The sequence below is a fragment of the Lepisma saccharinum genome, chromosome 17 (genome assembly GCF_977018435.1).
Source record: "Lepisma saccharinum chromosome 17, izLepSacc3.1, whole genome shotgun sequence".
NCBI lineage: Eukaryota > Metazoa > Arthropoda > Insecta > Zygentoma > Lepismatidae > Lepisma > Lepisma saccharinum.
In genome coordinates, this window is record NC_139245.1 from 3,982,191 (window position 1) to 3,996,846 (window position 14,656).

At 39.0% G+C, this 14,656-nt stretch overlaps 1 protein-coding gene across 1 annotated transcript in view; it reads left to right on the forward strand.

The window, feature by feature from the left end:
* LOC146001478 (T-box transcription factor TBX20-like) overlaps window positions 1-14,656 on the forward strand; it is a 162,080-nt gene that overhangs the window by 132,849 nt on the left and 14,575 nt on the right. Inside the window, exon 5 of the mRNA XM_083138842.1 lies at window positions 7,421-7,497. Coding sequence (XP_082994968.1) covers window positions 7,421-7,497 — 77 coding nt within the window. The remainder of the gene's footprint in view (window positions 1-7,420; window positions 7,498-14,656) is intronic.

Here is a 14,656-nt window from a genome sequence, read left to right on the forward strand (position 1 = left end):
ATGGTTTTCCCATCAGGTGCAGTCGTATATGACTTTATTATGGAAAGGTAGGTCCGTTTGCTACGTCCGAGCGAGGAAATCGCTAAGATTGGTATTTTTCTTTCAAATATTGATGTCGCGGTACAATCCCAATGAAATTGAATTTTGAAACTACAAAAGCTGGACGATTAACTTGCCGCGTGTTTTTCTTTTCTTTAAGTTGCAAGTTAAAGGTTTGGCTGGGAAAACATGAGCTACAAAGAGCTGATGGGGTACTTGTGCAAACAGTTAATCGTCCACAAAGGAAAGGTCATGGAAATACGTTACTTCTGGCTTAGTAACGTCGTCGCCTTGTAATGAAGAGGTCCTGAGTTCGATATCCGGTGGAGGCATACAGTGACGCGGATCCCACTTTAAACTGTAGGTCCAGTCCCAAGGCAAGTACTGACTCAAAAGGGCTCGACCAATGAACACGTGCGAGGGAACGGTAAAGCTACAATATTTTCAGAACGTGAAATCGGGACGTTTTTACTACGGTGCTCTATTCCTATGTCGCAATGCATGACCGCATGCGCGTGAGCGTACACATAAATGATACATATGTTATTAATTAATCAACATAAACAAATGTTATTACGCACAATATGTAATGGAACAAGAACAAAAGCATATTACTGGAAATGAAGAAAACAGTTTAGTACCCCGAAATCAGAATATGGAAATGTAAATGAAAAATTTAGAGACCAATATTTTTACAAACTGTTCGTGTAGTTTAATTCCAGATTTTATTTAAACTAGATGTAAAATGATTGTTGGTAATGAATACAACTTACGGCGTTGGTTGTTGTGTTCAATTTGCGCCGTTGTTTTCCATCCTACAACAATTACCCACACAGTCGGCCACCGCTAGCAACAAACGCAACTTCATACGCTCAACCTCTCCGTATCCCTCCGCCTGACTAACATGTAAGAAACAGTTTCTTGCATATCATCTTTTTCTTTATCTTTCGCAATCAACAATGTTTTGTGGGAAATGTGCGTTTGTATGTTTATTATGACTCGGCAAACACTAGAAAATTAAAGAAAAAATGGCTTGACAAGAAATCGGGACATTTTGACGTCCCGAATGAGGTCAGAAAAAAGTCGGGATACGGACTGAAGAAAAGGGCTAAATCGGGACGTCTGGTAGCCTTAGGGAACGGGACTGCGTGGAGGGCTGCTAGGCTTCGCTCCGCCCACTCGCTTTCTCTACCGTTATGCGCGGATTTGCTCCAGAGCAGTGGCGGCGATTAGGTAGGGCGTGAGGGGGGCGCTTGCCCCAAAACTTTTTGCCACTTTTGCACCCGCTCTATACCTGAACCTCATCTACCAAGGGAAAGTGAACTGTCACTGCCCCACCCCCAGTTTTGGAACCAAATCGCCGCCAGATGTTTCCGGGACAGAGTATAGTGACTTACCCAACTCTGGTACTGCATTGTTTTATGGATACTTCCCGCACGGGAGGTCTTTTCGGATGAAGATAAAACCTTGAGGTAAAACGCTTTAATCCGCTTTTTGAAAAGAAACTATCCCACGTCACCTTTGGAGATTGATATCGACGAGACCCGCCCAGGTAAATACAAAAAAAAAAGTTCGTGCGTCCCTAACTTTTCATGCAGGTTAGCAACACTGCCGCTGCATCGTGAAAGAAGGGGGGAGGAAGCATTTTCCTCGGCTTGCCAACTCTCCTCTCCTTGGCATCTCCCGAAAAACCTCTGCTCCTTTTTCAGGCCAGCATGACACGCCCTCCCTCCCATGTAGCAGTAATTGGCCCACCCTGGTAGCTAACGCCTCGCGTCTCACTTCGTCTGCTGCCATGGCAACGCACAGGATCTGTTTCTCGCAACTTGACGATGTTGCCAAGTCATATCTTTTGAGGAGCTCTTGAGCACGAGCTACCACACTGCCGCTGTCTTTTGAGAGAGAGAGAGAGAGAGAGAGAGTGCGTAAAATGGAGTGGGGTGAGGGAAAATGGAATTCTCGAGAGACAAGTACTGGTTCCCTATCTCCGCGTAACTATTCGAGATGATGTGTGGTAGTTCTAAGGTTGCATTGCGGAGAGGAGATATAGTTTTGCAGCCAGGAGAAACCATTGTTATGGACTTCTTGAAATACATGGTTGAGATTTCAACCAACCTCATCGTGAAGAACAAACTTGCATCACGTATTTCCTCTTGAGTTTGTTTGAATTGATGTTGGGTTTTTAAATGTCCAGTAATTTTAAATAAATTCAATTCCGGTCCAGAAGAGAAAAATCAGGAAGCGTAAGTCGGTTCTGGACAGAAAAGAGCCTCTTTATGTTTAAAGTATTTAAATTCGGTCCAGGAACCTTTTTTTCCGGATCACTTTAAATTCGGTCCAGGAACATTTTTCCGGATCAATTTAAATTCGGTCCAGGAACCTTTTAGCCTGACTTTAAATTCGGTCCAGGAACATTTTTCCGAATCAATTTAAATTCGGTCCAGGAACCTTTTTAGCCTGACTTTAAATTCGGTCCAGAAACCTTTTTTCCGGATCAATTTAAATTCGGTCCAGGAACATTTTTCCGAATCAATTTAAATTCGGTCCAGGAACCTTTTTAGCCTGACTTTAAATTCGGTCCACGAATCATTTTTCCGGATCAATTTAAATTCGGTCCAGGAACATTTTTCCGGATCAATTTAAATTCGGTCCAGGAACATTTTTCCGGATCAGTTTAAATTCGGTCCAGGAACATTTTTCCGGATCAATTTAAATTCGGTCCAGGAACCTTTTTAGCCGGACTTTAAATTCGGTCCAGAAACCTTTTTTCCGGATCAATTTAAATTCGGTCCAGGAACATTTTTCCGAATCAATTTAAATTCGGTCCAGGAACCTTCCTGACTTTAAATTCGGTCCACGAATCCTTTTTCCGGATCAATTTAAATTCGGTCCAGGAACATTTTTCCGAATCAATTTAAATTCGGTCCAGGAACCTTTTTAGCCTGACTTTAAATTCGGTCCACGAATCCTTTTTCCGGATCAATTTAAATTCGGTCCAGGAACATTTTTCCGGATCAATTTAAATTCGGTCCAGGAACATTTTTCCGGATCAGTTTAAATTCGGTCCAGGAACATTTTTCCGAATCAATTTAAATTCGGTCCAGGAACCTTTTTAGCCGGACTTTAAATTCGGTCCACGAATCCTTTTTCCGGATCAATTTAAATTCGGTCCAGGAACATTTTTCCGGATCAATTTAAATTCGGTCCAGGAACATTTTTCCGAATCAATTTAAATTCGGTCCAGGAACCTTTTTAGCCGGACTTTAAATTCGGTCCAGGAACCTTTTCTCCGGATCAATTTAAATTCGGTCCAGGAACCTTTTTAGCCTGACTTTAAATTCGGTCCACGAATCCTTTTTCCGGATCAATTTAAATTCGGTCCAGGAACATTTTTCCGGATCAATTTAAATTCGGTCCAGGAACATTTTTCCGGATCAATTTAAATTCGGTCCAGGAACATTTTTCCGAATCAATTTAAATTCGGTCCAGGAACCTTTTTAGCCGGACTTTAAATTCGGTCCACGAATCCTTTTTCCGGATCAATTTAAATTCGGTCCAGGAACATTTTTCCGGATCAATTTAAATTCGGTCCAGGAACATTTTTCCGGATCAATTTAAATTCGGTCCAGGAACATTTTTCCGAATCAATTTAAATTCGGTCCAGGAACCTTTTAGCCGGACTTTAAATTCGGTCCAGGAACCTTTTTTCCGGATCAATTTAAATTCGGTCCAGGAACCTTTTTAGCCTGACTTTAAATTCGGTCCACGAATCCTTTTTCCGGATCAATTTAAATTCGGTCCAGAAACATTTTTCCGAATCAATTTAAATTCGGTCCAGGAACATTTTTCCGGATCAATTTAAATTCGGTCCAGGAACATTTTTCCGAATCAATTTAAATTCGGTCCAGGAACCTTTTTAGCCTGACTTTAAATTCGGTCCAGGAACCTTTTTTCCGGATCAATTTAAATTCGGTCCAGGAACCTTTTTAGCCTGACTTTAAATTCGGTCCACGAATCCTTTTTCCGGATCAATTTAAATTCGGTCCAGGAACATTTTTCCGGATCAATTTAAATTCGGTCCAGGAACATTTTTCCGAATCAATTTAAATTCGGTCCAGGAACCTTTTTAGCCGGACTTTAAATTCGGTCCACGAATCCTTTTTCCGGATCAATTTAAATTCGGTCCAGGAACATTTTTAGCCTGACTTTAAATTCGGTCCACGAATCCTTTTTCCGGATCAATTTAAATTCGGTCCAGGAACATTTTTCCGGATCAATTTAAATTCGGTCCAGGAACATTTTTCCGAATCAATTTAAATTCGGTCCAGGAACCTTTTTAGCCTGACTTTAAATTCGGTCCAGGAACCTTTTTTCCGGATCAATTTAAATTCGGTCCAGGAACCTTTTTAGCCTGACTTTAAATTCGGTCCACGAATCCTTTTTCCGGATCAATTTAAATTCGGTCCAGGAACATTTTTCCGGATCAATTTAAATTCGGTCCAGGAACATTTTTCCGAATCAATTTAAATTCGGTCCAGGAACCTTTTTAGGCTGAATTTAAATTCGGTCCAGGAACCTTTTTTCCGGATCAATTTAAATTCGGTCCAGGAACCTTTTTAGCCTGACTTTAAATTCGGTCCACGAATCCTTTTTCCGGATCAATTTAAATTCGGTCCAGAAACATTTTTCCGAATCAATTTAAATTCGGTCCAGGAACATTTTTCCGGATCAATTTGAATTCGGTCCAGGAACCTTTTTAGCCTGACTTTAAATTCGGTCCACGAATCCTTTTTCCGGATCAATTTAAATTCGGTCCAGGAACATTTTTCCGGATCAATTTAAATTCGGTCCAGGAACATTTTTCCGAATCAATTTAAATTCGGTCCAGGAACCTTTTTAGGCTGAATTTAAATTCGGTCCAGGAACCTTTTTTCCGGATCAATTTAAATTCGGTCCAGGAACCTTTTTTCCGGATCAATTTGAATACGGTCCAGGAACGTTTCTTTCTGGATCAAATTAAATACAGTCTAGGAACCTTTTCTCCGGATCCAATTAATTACGGTCCAGGAACCTTATTTCAATGAAACAATACGCAACTTGGACCGAAATTATATTGTGCTAGGAAACAGGTTCCGGTCCTACAGCGCAACCTAATAAAACCCATTAGAATTTATGGGTTCCTGGACCTGTAACAACCCGGAGTTTAAGTCCACTTAATACACAAATAGGCTAATCGGGACTGGACCTACAGTTTAAAGTGGAATCCGAACTACTATGCACCTCCACCGGGTATCGAACCGGGAATCCTTTGATTACAAGGCGACGAAGTTTGTATTTCCTCTTGATTTTTACCACTGTCAGTTTTAACAATGGAATATGAATTAAGGAAGAAGTTTTGGTATGTTTTGATGATTCCATAACAACAATTGTCTCTCGATTGTGCAAGAAAGTGCACATTTATTTAGCGAATGTTCGTTTTATGCCCAATTATGCACAGATAAGCTAATCGGGACTGGTCTTACATTTATAAGATCAAATTATCGCTATCCACTAGCGCCTACAATTGTAGCACGAAACAAACGAATCTCATTCAGAATTGCTACAAGTTCCCCTTTAGACGAAATGAAGTGAAACAATATAGGACAAAATGGTAGAAAAGCAAGCTTTTATCATAGAATTTCTACGGTGTTCGGAAAAAGACATGTCACAAACTGCTATTTTATGTTGTTTTCATCTAAGTCCCACTGAATCAATTAAAGAAAATATTGTATAGGTATAGTATTATATTGGGCATGTGTATAGATTCTTAACAGTGATGATCCAATATGTATATCATGTATGTAATGTTTATGCATTTCGTGACTCGAGTGCATTTTCCCGAACAACCTCTAGATCTTACTATCTGTTTTGGCCAGAAGGAAAATAATATGACACTGCAGTATACTCGTTGAACTCGCTCATAAAGTCCGAAGACTTGGCCTTGAATCGCGTCAGTGAACCTACATGCGCAGTTAGAGACGCTGTAGTCTTCTGCGCATGCGCTTGAGTATCAAAACGCTGTGTGGGAGGATCTTGTGTGACGTCAGAAGTTAGACATGCTTCCAATCTTCTAATACATAAAAATGGATATATGTGTGTGTTTGTTCCGGCATAACTCTCGAACGCCTGCAGCGATTTGAACCAAACTTGGTACACGTATCACTCTGAATATGGAAAGAAATACTGTTGGAATAAGACACCCCTGGCACCCCTAGTGTGTGGGTGGGAGGGGGTGACATGTAAAAATAGTAAAAAAACGACCGGTATTAGTGTGGAATCCATAGTTTTCGGGGTCGCTAAGATAAATAGTGACACTCCCAATGCCGTTCAGCTCCAAGTTCATTTTACACTATAATTAGAATTTATTATTTTCCTGTCTAATAGAAGATTGGGATAAATAAATACCCGGGCAACGCCAGGCAATTGGCTAGTATAGTATAAGACACAAGTAGGGATGTTCCGAAAAACATACCGGCTCAAAGCTGAGAACATTATAAATAACAACATATTGTTTGCTTTTTTTGTTGTTGTTACAAATAGATATGCAATTGTTTATGAAAGCAAGAATACATACCTCCAGGATAGAAAACATTCATCAGTTCTTGTCGACTTTATTGTCTCCACATTATTGTTTCCCATTTTCTGTAAATAATAATAATAAATATCTCATGAGAATTATTTTCGTAAATGTACTAACAGTATATCTAATTTTACAAACTTATAACATTGTAGGAATTTATAAAATGTGTGTAAAATTGTAATAATAATTATTGTTAAGTTAGCAATAAGATGTTGAATATAAGGCAAGTAGCCAAAAGTGTCACAAAGGCGAAGTAAAATAAAGCAAATCAATAAATCCATCCATAGGAATTTCTTTTTTGGTATTTTGTTTAGTACGACAGCTGTTTTTATGCAAAATTTAGTGATAGTAAATAGAGATAGGGTATAATGAATAGCTGTTATGTCATATTTGTGTCTGTTCATGTATAATAATAATAAATTGACCTATTTTATTCGTAGACACATTAATCTTATTAACCTATTAACTACAAATTTATTATTGTTTTTATTATTATTAAATGGGAGACACTTGTTTTAGATCCCTTCCGAAATATACGTGCCTGCTCTAAATGGAAATATAGATCCAATATACTTCGTTACAAAGACTATATACGTATATAGAACATGGAATGGACTTATATCGTTCCTAACAGCGTAGCTTATAGCTATTTGTAATCTATGATTGGCTACGTAAAAAGGAAAATATATGCAATTACATGAGTACAATTCGGAGTCATCATTTGTACATTTCCACTGACTGCTTATGTATTTTCCTTTGCAGATCACAAAGCTGAAAATCGACAGCAACCCATTTGCCAAGGGATTCCGAGATTCATCCCGTCTCACAGAATTCGAGAGGTAAGCAAGTGTCTGGGAGCGTTAAGAAAAACCCGCCCCGCCAAACAAAAGCCGCCTGTAATTACAGCAATTTGCCGGCCTGTTTCTGGGCGGCCTTCTTTCATCTCGCCATCCGCCGTGGCGCAAACACTTCAAAAGATCTATCAAGGACCCAGAATCCTGTATTATTTTTAACACGCTCCGCTCCGCAGAACCCCAAGAGAGGGGGGAAGTGCGTGGGGGAGATTCCTAGAGGGTTGCCCCCCTTTCCCCTCCTCCTTGCTCCCGCTCCCCCGAAACATTGTGATTAGCAGGGTTCGTTGTGTTCAAATTGAGGCAAATTGATTTCGGCTTGTAAACTCTAATATGACGTAATTGGGGCTATCTTTTTCTTTATTACCCCACTGCACGCTGGGGAATTTATTGCTTACGTCACTCATTGTGAGTTTGAACTTCGTGTAGGTGGCGCGGATTTGATGTGTGTATTTAGCTATCCTCATTATATCTTTCTCTTATTAGCCTAAGCTAAAGTCAGTAATTTTGTGAAAAATGCATGCAAGAACCGCATACATAATGGTGAGATTTCTGTGGTAGCGTGACCAGAGGTTCCTCTTTAAAAGAAATGGTCACGTGATGATCCCATGGTTCTTTCATCAAATCCCTGCAGTAGCTAACAAGTGTATAGAAACGTGAATCAACTCACATCTACTGTTCATGTAGACTTTCAAGCAGATCTGTTCGGGTATGTTCGCCAAGTCTCGTGCTTGTCATTTCTTACCATCCAATTATATTGACGAAATTTTTGTATTTCACTGCCCAATCTTGAGGGCCGAATTCAGCGAAATGTGTTGTTTAGTGATGGACAGAGCTGGCCAATCTCTTCACAGATATCAGTACTGTCAAAAGAGATGACGACTTAAAAATCCCGAAAATAAACGAAGTGCTCCGATTAAAAATACGAACGAGCTATAGAAATAATATTTTTCTTTTCGAATTTCTTCATTATGGCGTTCGTAACAGCTAAACTTACTTATCTGTAAATGGAATGGACAGAATTGATAAGAATTGTGTTTATCAGAGTAAATTCGAGCTGTAGGGGTGTAAGAAGTAACCCTCTCTCAAGGCACCCAAATGTCAATTTATTTTCCTCGTAGTTCACCGTGGGCTGTATTTTTGCAAGCTAACGAGAGCCTGGCGTCTGGACGTGCAGTCAGAATAATCCTCTGTCGAGCTTATGTTACGTCCTGTCCATTTGAGTGTGTGATTGTCATTTCATTCATTTCATTTTATCAACTTTCATCATCATCTTCGCTATCATCCAAAAGTGCATAAAAGCGAAGTAAAATAAGGCAAATCAAACAATCAAAATGCGAGGTATACAGATAGATTGATTGACTTGGTGTTTAAGTCCACTTTATGCACAGTAAGGCTAATTGGGACTGGACCTACAGTTTAAAGTGGGATCCGAACCACTATGTACCTCCATATACAGATGTAATTAGTACAGAAAACTATAATTTCAATAATATAGGAGTGATGAAGCATCATATCCCTGCAGTAGGTAATAATATACATATTATATATTACTTTATTATACACTATAACAATATATTATACTTTATATTAGCTGTTAGTCCATTATTTTACGATCTACCCCATATTAGATGTGTGTTTATTTTAGTAAACGTAGGGTTGACCCAAGAAATGCCTCTTTGGAATGTCCAATTTGAGGAATAATTTCTAACTTTATCACACCCACACCTACGAACACACAAGTCACTTTACATCCCTTCAAAAGTTCTCAGCACTGGCAGACATATACATAAAATGTGGGCTATGATTTAGTGGCCTGGGCATTGGTGTTTGTGCCCCTTCATCAATTTCATTGTATCATCACTCATCCTCATCTTCGCGATTAGCCAAAAGTGGCAGGAAAACAAAGTAAAATGAACCAAATCCATCAATGAATCAATTTACGTCATTCTTGTTCATCAAAGAATTTAGTATTTGTAGTGAGCGCCACTGGACTCGCACAACAACACATGTATTCAAAATTAAAGTTCTATAACCAACATTCATCGTGGGGATTTAAGCTCTTGGAATGAAACAAGGTGCATATAAACTACATACCCTTGTGTTTTATTATCACATAATATACCTTCCCGTCTCAGGGCTACTCAAGCAGATGTGTTAACTTCACGTTCCACGCAGGAAGCCGAAAGTCGAGTCATTAATTGTGGAAAGAAAAAAACAGGCTCGGTAGCTGGCTTTGTCGGCTGAAAGGGGTTTTAAAGAAGGGGTAAATTAGACAGTTTGCCACACGAATTAAAGCCTCCTATTACTTAATTGCGTGCAGAGGCTGCCGCTCTAACCGTCACGCCACGCCGCAGGAAACCACATAGGTATTGAATATTGCCTCCGTGTTTCCGGCATCCGTAATTAGATTTTCTAAGAAACAAATTAAGTTTTCTAATTAATGCCTCTTTCTTTCACATTTTTTCTAAGGGAGGAAAGAGTAATTTCGAAAAGGATGGATATTATTATACGCGTTTGGTATTTCTTTTATTCTATTATAACACCATTAAGCCTTGTTTCCATGATATGAAAAACACAATATGCTGACCAAGGCAGAAATTTATTTTATTATAAAACATAAACTAAACGTAACGCAACCTTCTAGCAAGGTCTTCTTCAGACTCTGTACCATGTACAAATGTAACAAGGTACAAAACAGGACGATATACACAAAAATTACTCCTCTCCAGACGCAAGATAAAGAGTCCAACCAACTTCCAGATGAAAGGAAATGTTTAGCTAAATAGCCTGTCAGGTGAAAGTACAATTGACAAGGGAAGGCCAGCTGCTGGAATGTTCCAGGAAAACAACTTTCTAGTAGTCTTGCGTCTGGAGGGAAGTAATGTTTGTGTATATATATCGTCCTGATTTGTACCTTGTTACATTTGTACTTGGTACAGAGTCTGAAGAAGACCTTGCTAGAAGGGTGAAACGTTACGTTTAGTTTATGTTTTATAATAAACTAAATTTCTGCCTTGGTCAGCATATTGAGTTGTTTTTTTATTCTATGTAGTTTTTATAATGTGAGTATGAGGTTGAATGATGGTTCCGTACAATAAATGACTACAAATACAATGTACAAAGACAGCGGCGGCGATTATGTTCCAAAACTGGGGGGAGGGTGCAAGGGCAGTTTACTTTCATTTGGTACAAAAGGTTTAGCATAGTGTGAGTGCAAAAGTGGCAAAAAGTGGGGTGGGGCAACTACCCCATCACCCCCACCCCACAATCGCCACCAAAGATATACTCGTTCAGGAGCTTCGATTCGAACCCTGATTTCGGAGGTGAGATCTAGTAATTGGAACTCGACGCGATTTGCTGCTGAGGCGGTAGAATCATATTCCCTAAGTGGCGAAGTGGTTAGGGCAGCGCGCTACGACGCCAGAGGTCCAGGGTTCGAATCCCGGCCTGGGCATAGATGTTCTTTGCGAGTGTACCTTCATCAATTTCATGCGGTACAATTTGTAACAAACCTGTTTTCAACAAGGTTGAATAGTATTGAAGTTAATAACAAATACATGTTAATAGTTGATGCAAATAATTTAAAAGTAACGACGTTATACAAATATTTTCTTTGATGGAGTTTAAATATTCTTTCGAATTATTTAGGTATTCTTCTTTTGTTTTCAGCAGTGTTGTTGTTTGTCAAGGGCATTATTTAAGAGAAATATTGTGTTTTTATTACGTCTTGACTTAGCTAATGCTCTCTATGGAACTATAATTATTGTTTGCTACTCTGGGGAGTACTTCTCGGTGATAACACGAGACTTTTAAAGATGGGTATAAACATGGACGTCCGCAGGATTTTTTCCAGGGAGGGCCAAGGAAGGTATTTTTTCCAGGGGGTGCAAGGCACATTTTCTCCAACTAAAGTGTTGTTCCCTAAAAAAATATTGCTTAAATTTGAATTTATGATGTTCATGCAATAATTAAGACATATTGTTGTGGCTAAAATGAAATTATATGTGTGAAATACATAATTTTTGAGGGACTTTCATTTTCCAGGGGGTGGCCACGGCCCCCCTTGCCCCCCCCTTCCGGACGCCCATGGGTATAAACACATATAAAAATTGCCGTCCCCAATGAGATGAGATGAATTTGTCGGCGTTTGAGCCACTGTTTGTCGCCTGAATAAACTTTCTCTTCCCTGCCCATGATTGAATACTAAAGATGTGACACGGGAAACCAAACACAGTCACAGTAGCTACGGAAACATTATCAATAATAATGACCGGGGGTGATCAGTTGAGCCCACACCCCCTTGGTCCCTTCTTTCTGTGTGCTTTTCACTTCCTCGTTCTTGTTGCCACTTTCTCATGCCCGTAACTGCTGTAAAATACACTTTTCTAGCCACATGTCTGGAAAAAAAAATATCATTACAGTAAAAACTCCTTAATCCGAACCCCGATCAACCGGACTTCGCTTAATCCGGACAGAAAAGAAAAAAAAGCAGAATGCAAGGTTTTAAATGTGGCTAGAAGTCAACAAGAGAACTTCCCAATGAAAAGGCAGTCAACCACTGTTATAATTCTGTTTCCCGCAGACTTTGTACTGTACTGTATAGTGTATTTAGGCCTATGCCCTTTAAATACACCATAATAAACGTGTTTTGTTGCTATAAACGGAGTTTTAATGCACTTTCGACTGTTCTTTTAGGTTATTTCAGTTAACTTTCGTTAAACCGGTCAACTTATCCCCCCCCATTAGTCCGGATTAACGGGGTTTTACTGTATTTATAAATTCTGATTTAGCCTCACCTAAGTGAGTTCAGTGCACTATCGCCACTTCTCCAGCCAACTATTTACAGTCTAGACGAAAGTAGATTTCTTTGCTACTAGCTTCCTGGGTAGAGCTTACCAGGCCACAGCTGACAGAAGACCACCCCATTCCTGACGCATGGTTACATTTCCCAAGAACAAATCTGTTTTTCTTAAACTGCCAATCAAATAAGGATTGGAAAATTGAATTTTAAATGAGGACGTGGATTTAGGAACAACTTGTCCCGGATCATGCCACATGTCCTCCCTCTTCTCTTAATGATATTGACGGATGGAAAAATAATCTTTTTTACAGAAGGGTTTTGTACACAAAAATAGTTGATAAATAGTATCAAGGAGTGATCAGATTGTACTTTAATAATCAGAGTCACAGGCCTATTTACTTAGATCTAATTAAGTTGCTTTTGTACAAGTTTCTCGTCGGTGTCAAATTGATTTACATTTAAAAAGTAACGAAGTAACTGCAAGTAACTGAGCTACAGCTGGAGAAAGTAAGTAACCGTTGAGAATTGACTAAGTAGACAGAGATTGTTTCCAAAACGTCTTCGTTTGTTCTGAATTTGCAGCTTGGTAGCGAGTCGTAACTATAGTAACGTGAAGTTTTCGTTTTATTTTCCCCTAAATTTTGATGTTTAGGGCAAAATTCGGTGATATTAATTTAAAATCGGTGTATTTTTATATACATTTTTACAGTGTTCCTTCTATGCTTAAGATTTTCACACTGTTTTAGTTCTGAAAAATTGAGACAAATTTTTGTTTTAATGACCAAAAAAATATAGCTTACTTGCGAGAAATGATCAAATTTCTTCCATTTGGAAAACTATTTCATCTCATCAGCCAATAAATATGAAATATTTATTGAATGATACAACACCAAAATCTTTGAACACAATCATGCATATCAGATTTCCCTTACAATGCCAAAAAATCCCTCTCCAACCTCCAAATAACGTTTTGTGTACACACACACCCATACACGCCCTCCCCACCACCCCTCCGAAACACAACAGGTTCTTCTCGCTGAAAATGTTCTCGTTAATACGAATTTATCCTCTGTGAAGATATCTCCGAGCGAATTCTATTTCAGGATGAGGTTAAACACTGTTAGTCATGTCTGCGCCAAACTGCAATAAATGAAGCGTGGTTATCTCTTTTGAATCGATCTATCGCCAGCTAGACTTCAAATGTCATAATAGCGCTTCAGGGAGTTCTTTTTTAACAAAAAGAAGTGTTATCCCCAGTTTTGATTGCATATTTCGAAGCGTTTTTCGCGTTAAAGTGTAAAATTCTGTGTTATTCTGAAAAATGGTACAATTCGGATTCCGAAACAACGAAAACTTGCCTCCTCTGCCTACTCAAATACATTTTAAACGCTTTATTTTGCTTTTCTCATCTTTTCGATGTTCTCGTTAAAACGAAAACTTGTCCCTAGTCATAACTCCCGAAGCAACCAATCAACAAGCGAGACGATGACGTCATCTCTTCTCAGCACCTATCGCCAATCTTCTTTCTCACGCTATAGGCTGTTGGTAGGTTCGCTAACCAGACTTGCACAGTCAGCTGGAGATGTTACGAAAACAATCACACTCTTAACTCTAGGTTACTGGGAACCGAATTGCGCTTGTAGTTTCTTAGTTGGAAAGCTAACTGATTTGCAGTTAGTTATAAAGGCACCGAGTTGACGGAGTGCTTAGCACATCGCACTAAGACGACAGGGGTCCCGGGTTCGAATCCCGGTTTGGGCATGTATGTTTGTGAGTGTCCATTCATCAATTTCATCATATCATCCCCATCTTCGCAAATTAGCCAAAAGTGGCACAAGAAGCGAAGTAAAATAAAGCAAATCAAATCAATCAATACTTACTTGGCTAAAAGATAACATACAGTTGCAGGTACCCAGTTTAAAAAGTAACTGAGAATACGTAAGTTACGATTATTCATTTTAGAAAGTATATGAGTTAATCTTGTACACTATTACTTTAATTTACTGTTGCAATTGCTTTCTGTTGCAGAATTACTTGTAATTGCAATATTAGCCATACTCCCAAATACGTAATTAATTAAATTATTTACGCACAGAACCCAAAATATATGTCAAATGACACAAGCATGTCTCTTTCTTTTACTCCACTAACACATTATGCTGCATAAACGTCTATTGATGCATCAAAATATAGAAAATGCATGAAAGGGTACTCTTATCAACCGCTGTTATGTGTGATGCACTAAAAAAAATGCACCAAAGGAACAGATCAGACACAATCGTATAATTAAACCTAAATTTAACGTTTAACAGTGTCAACTGATGCACTAAAAATGCATCAAGC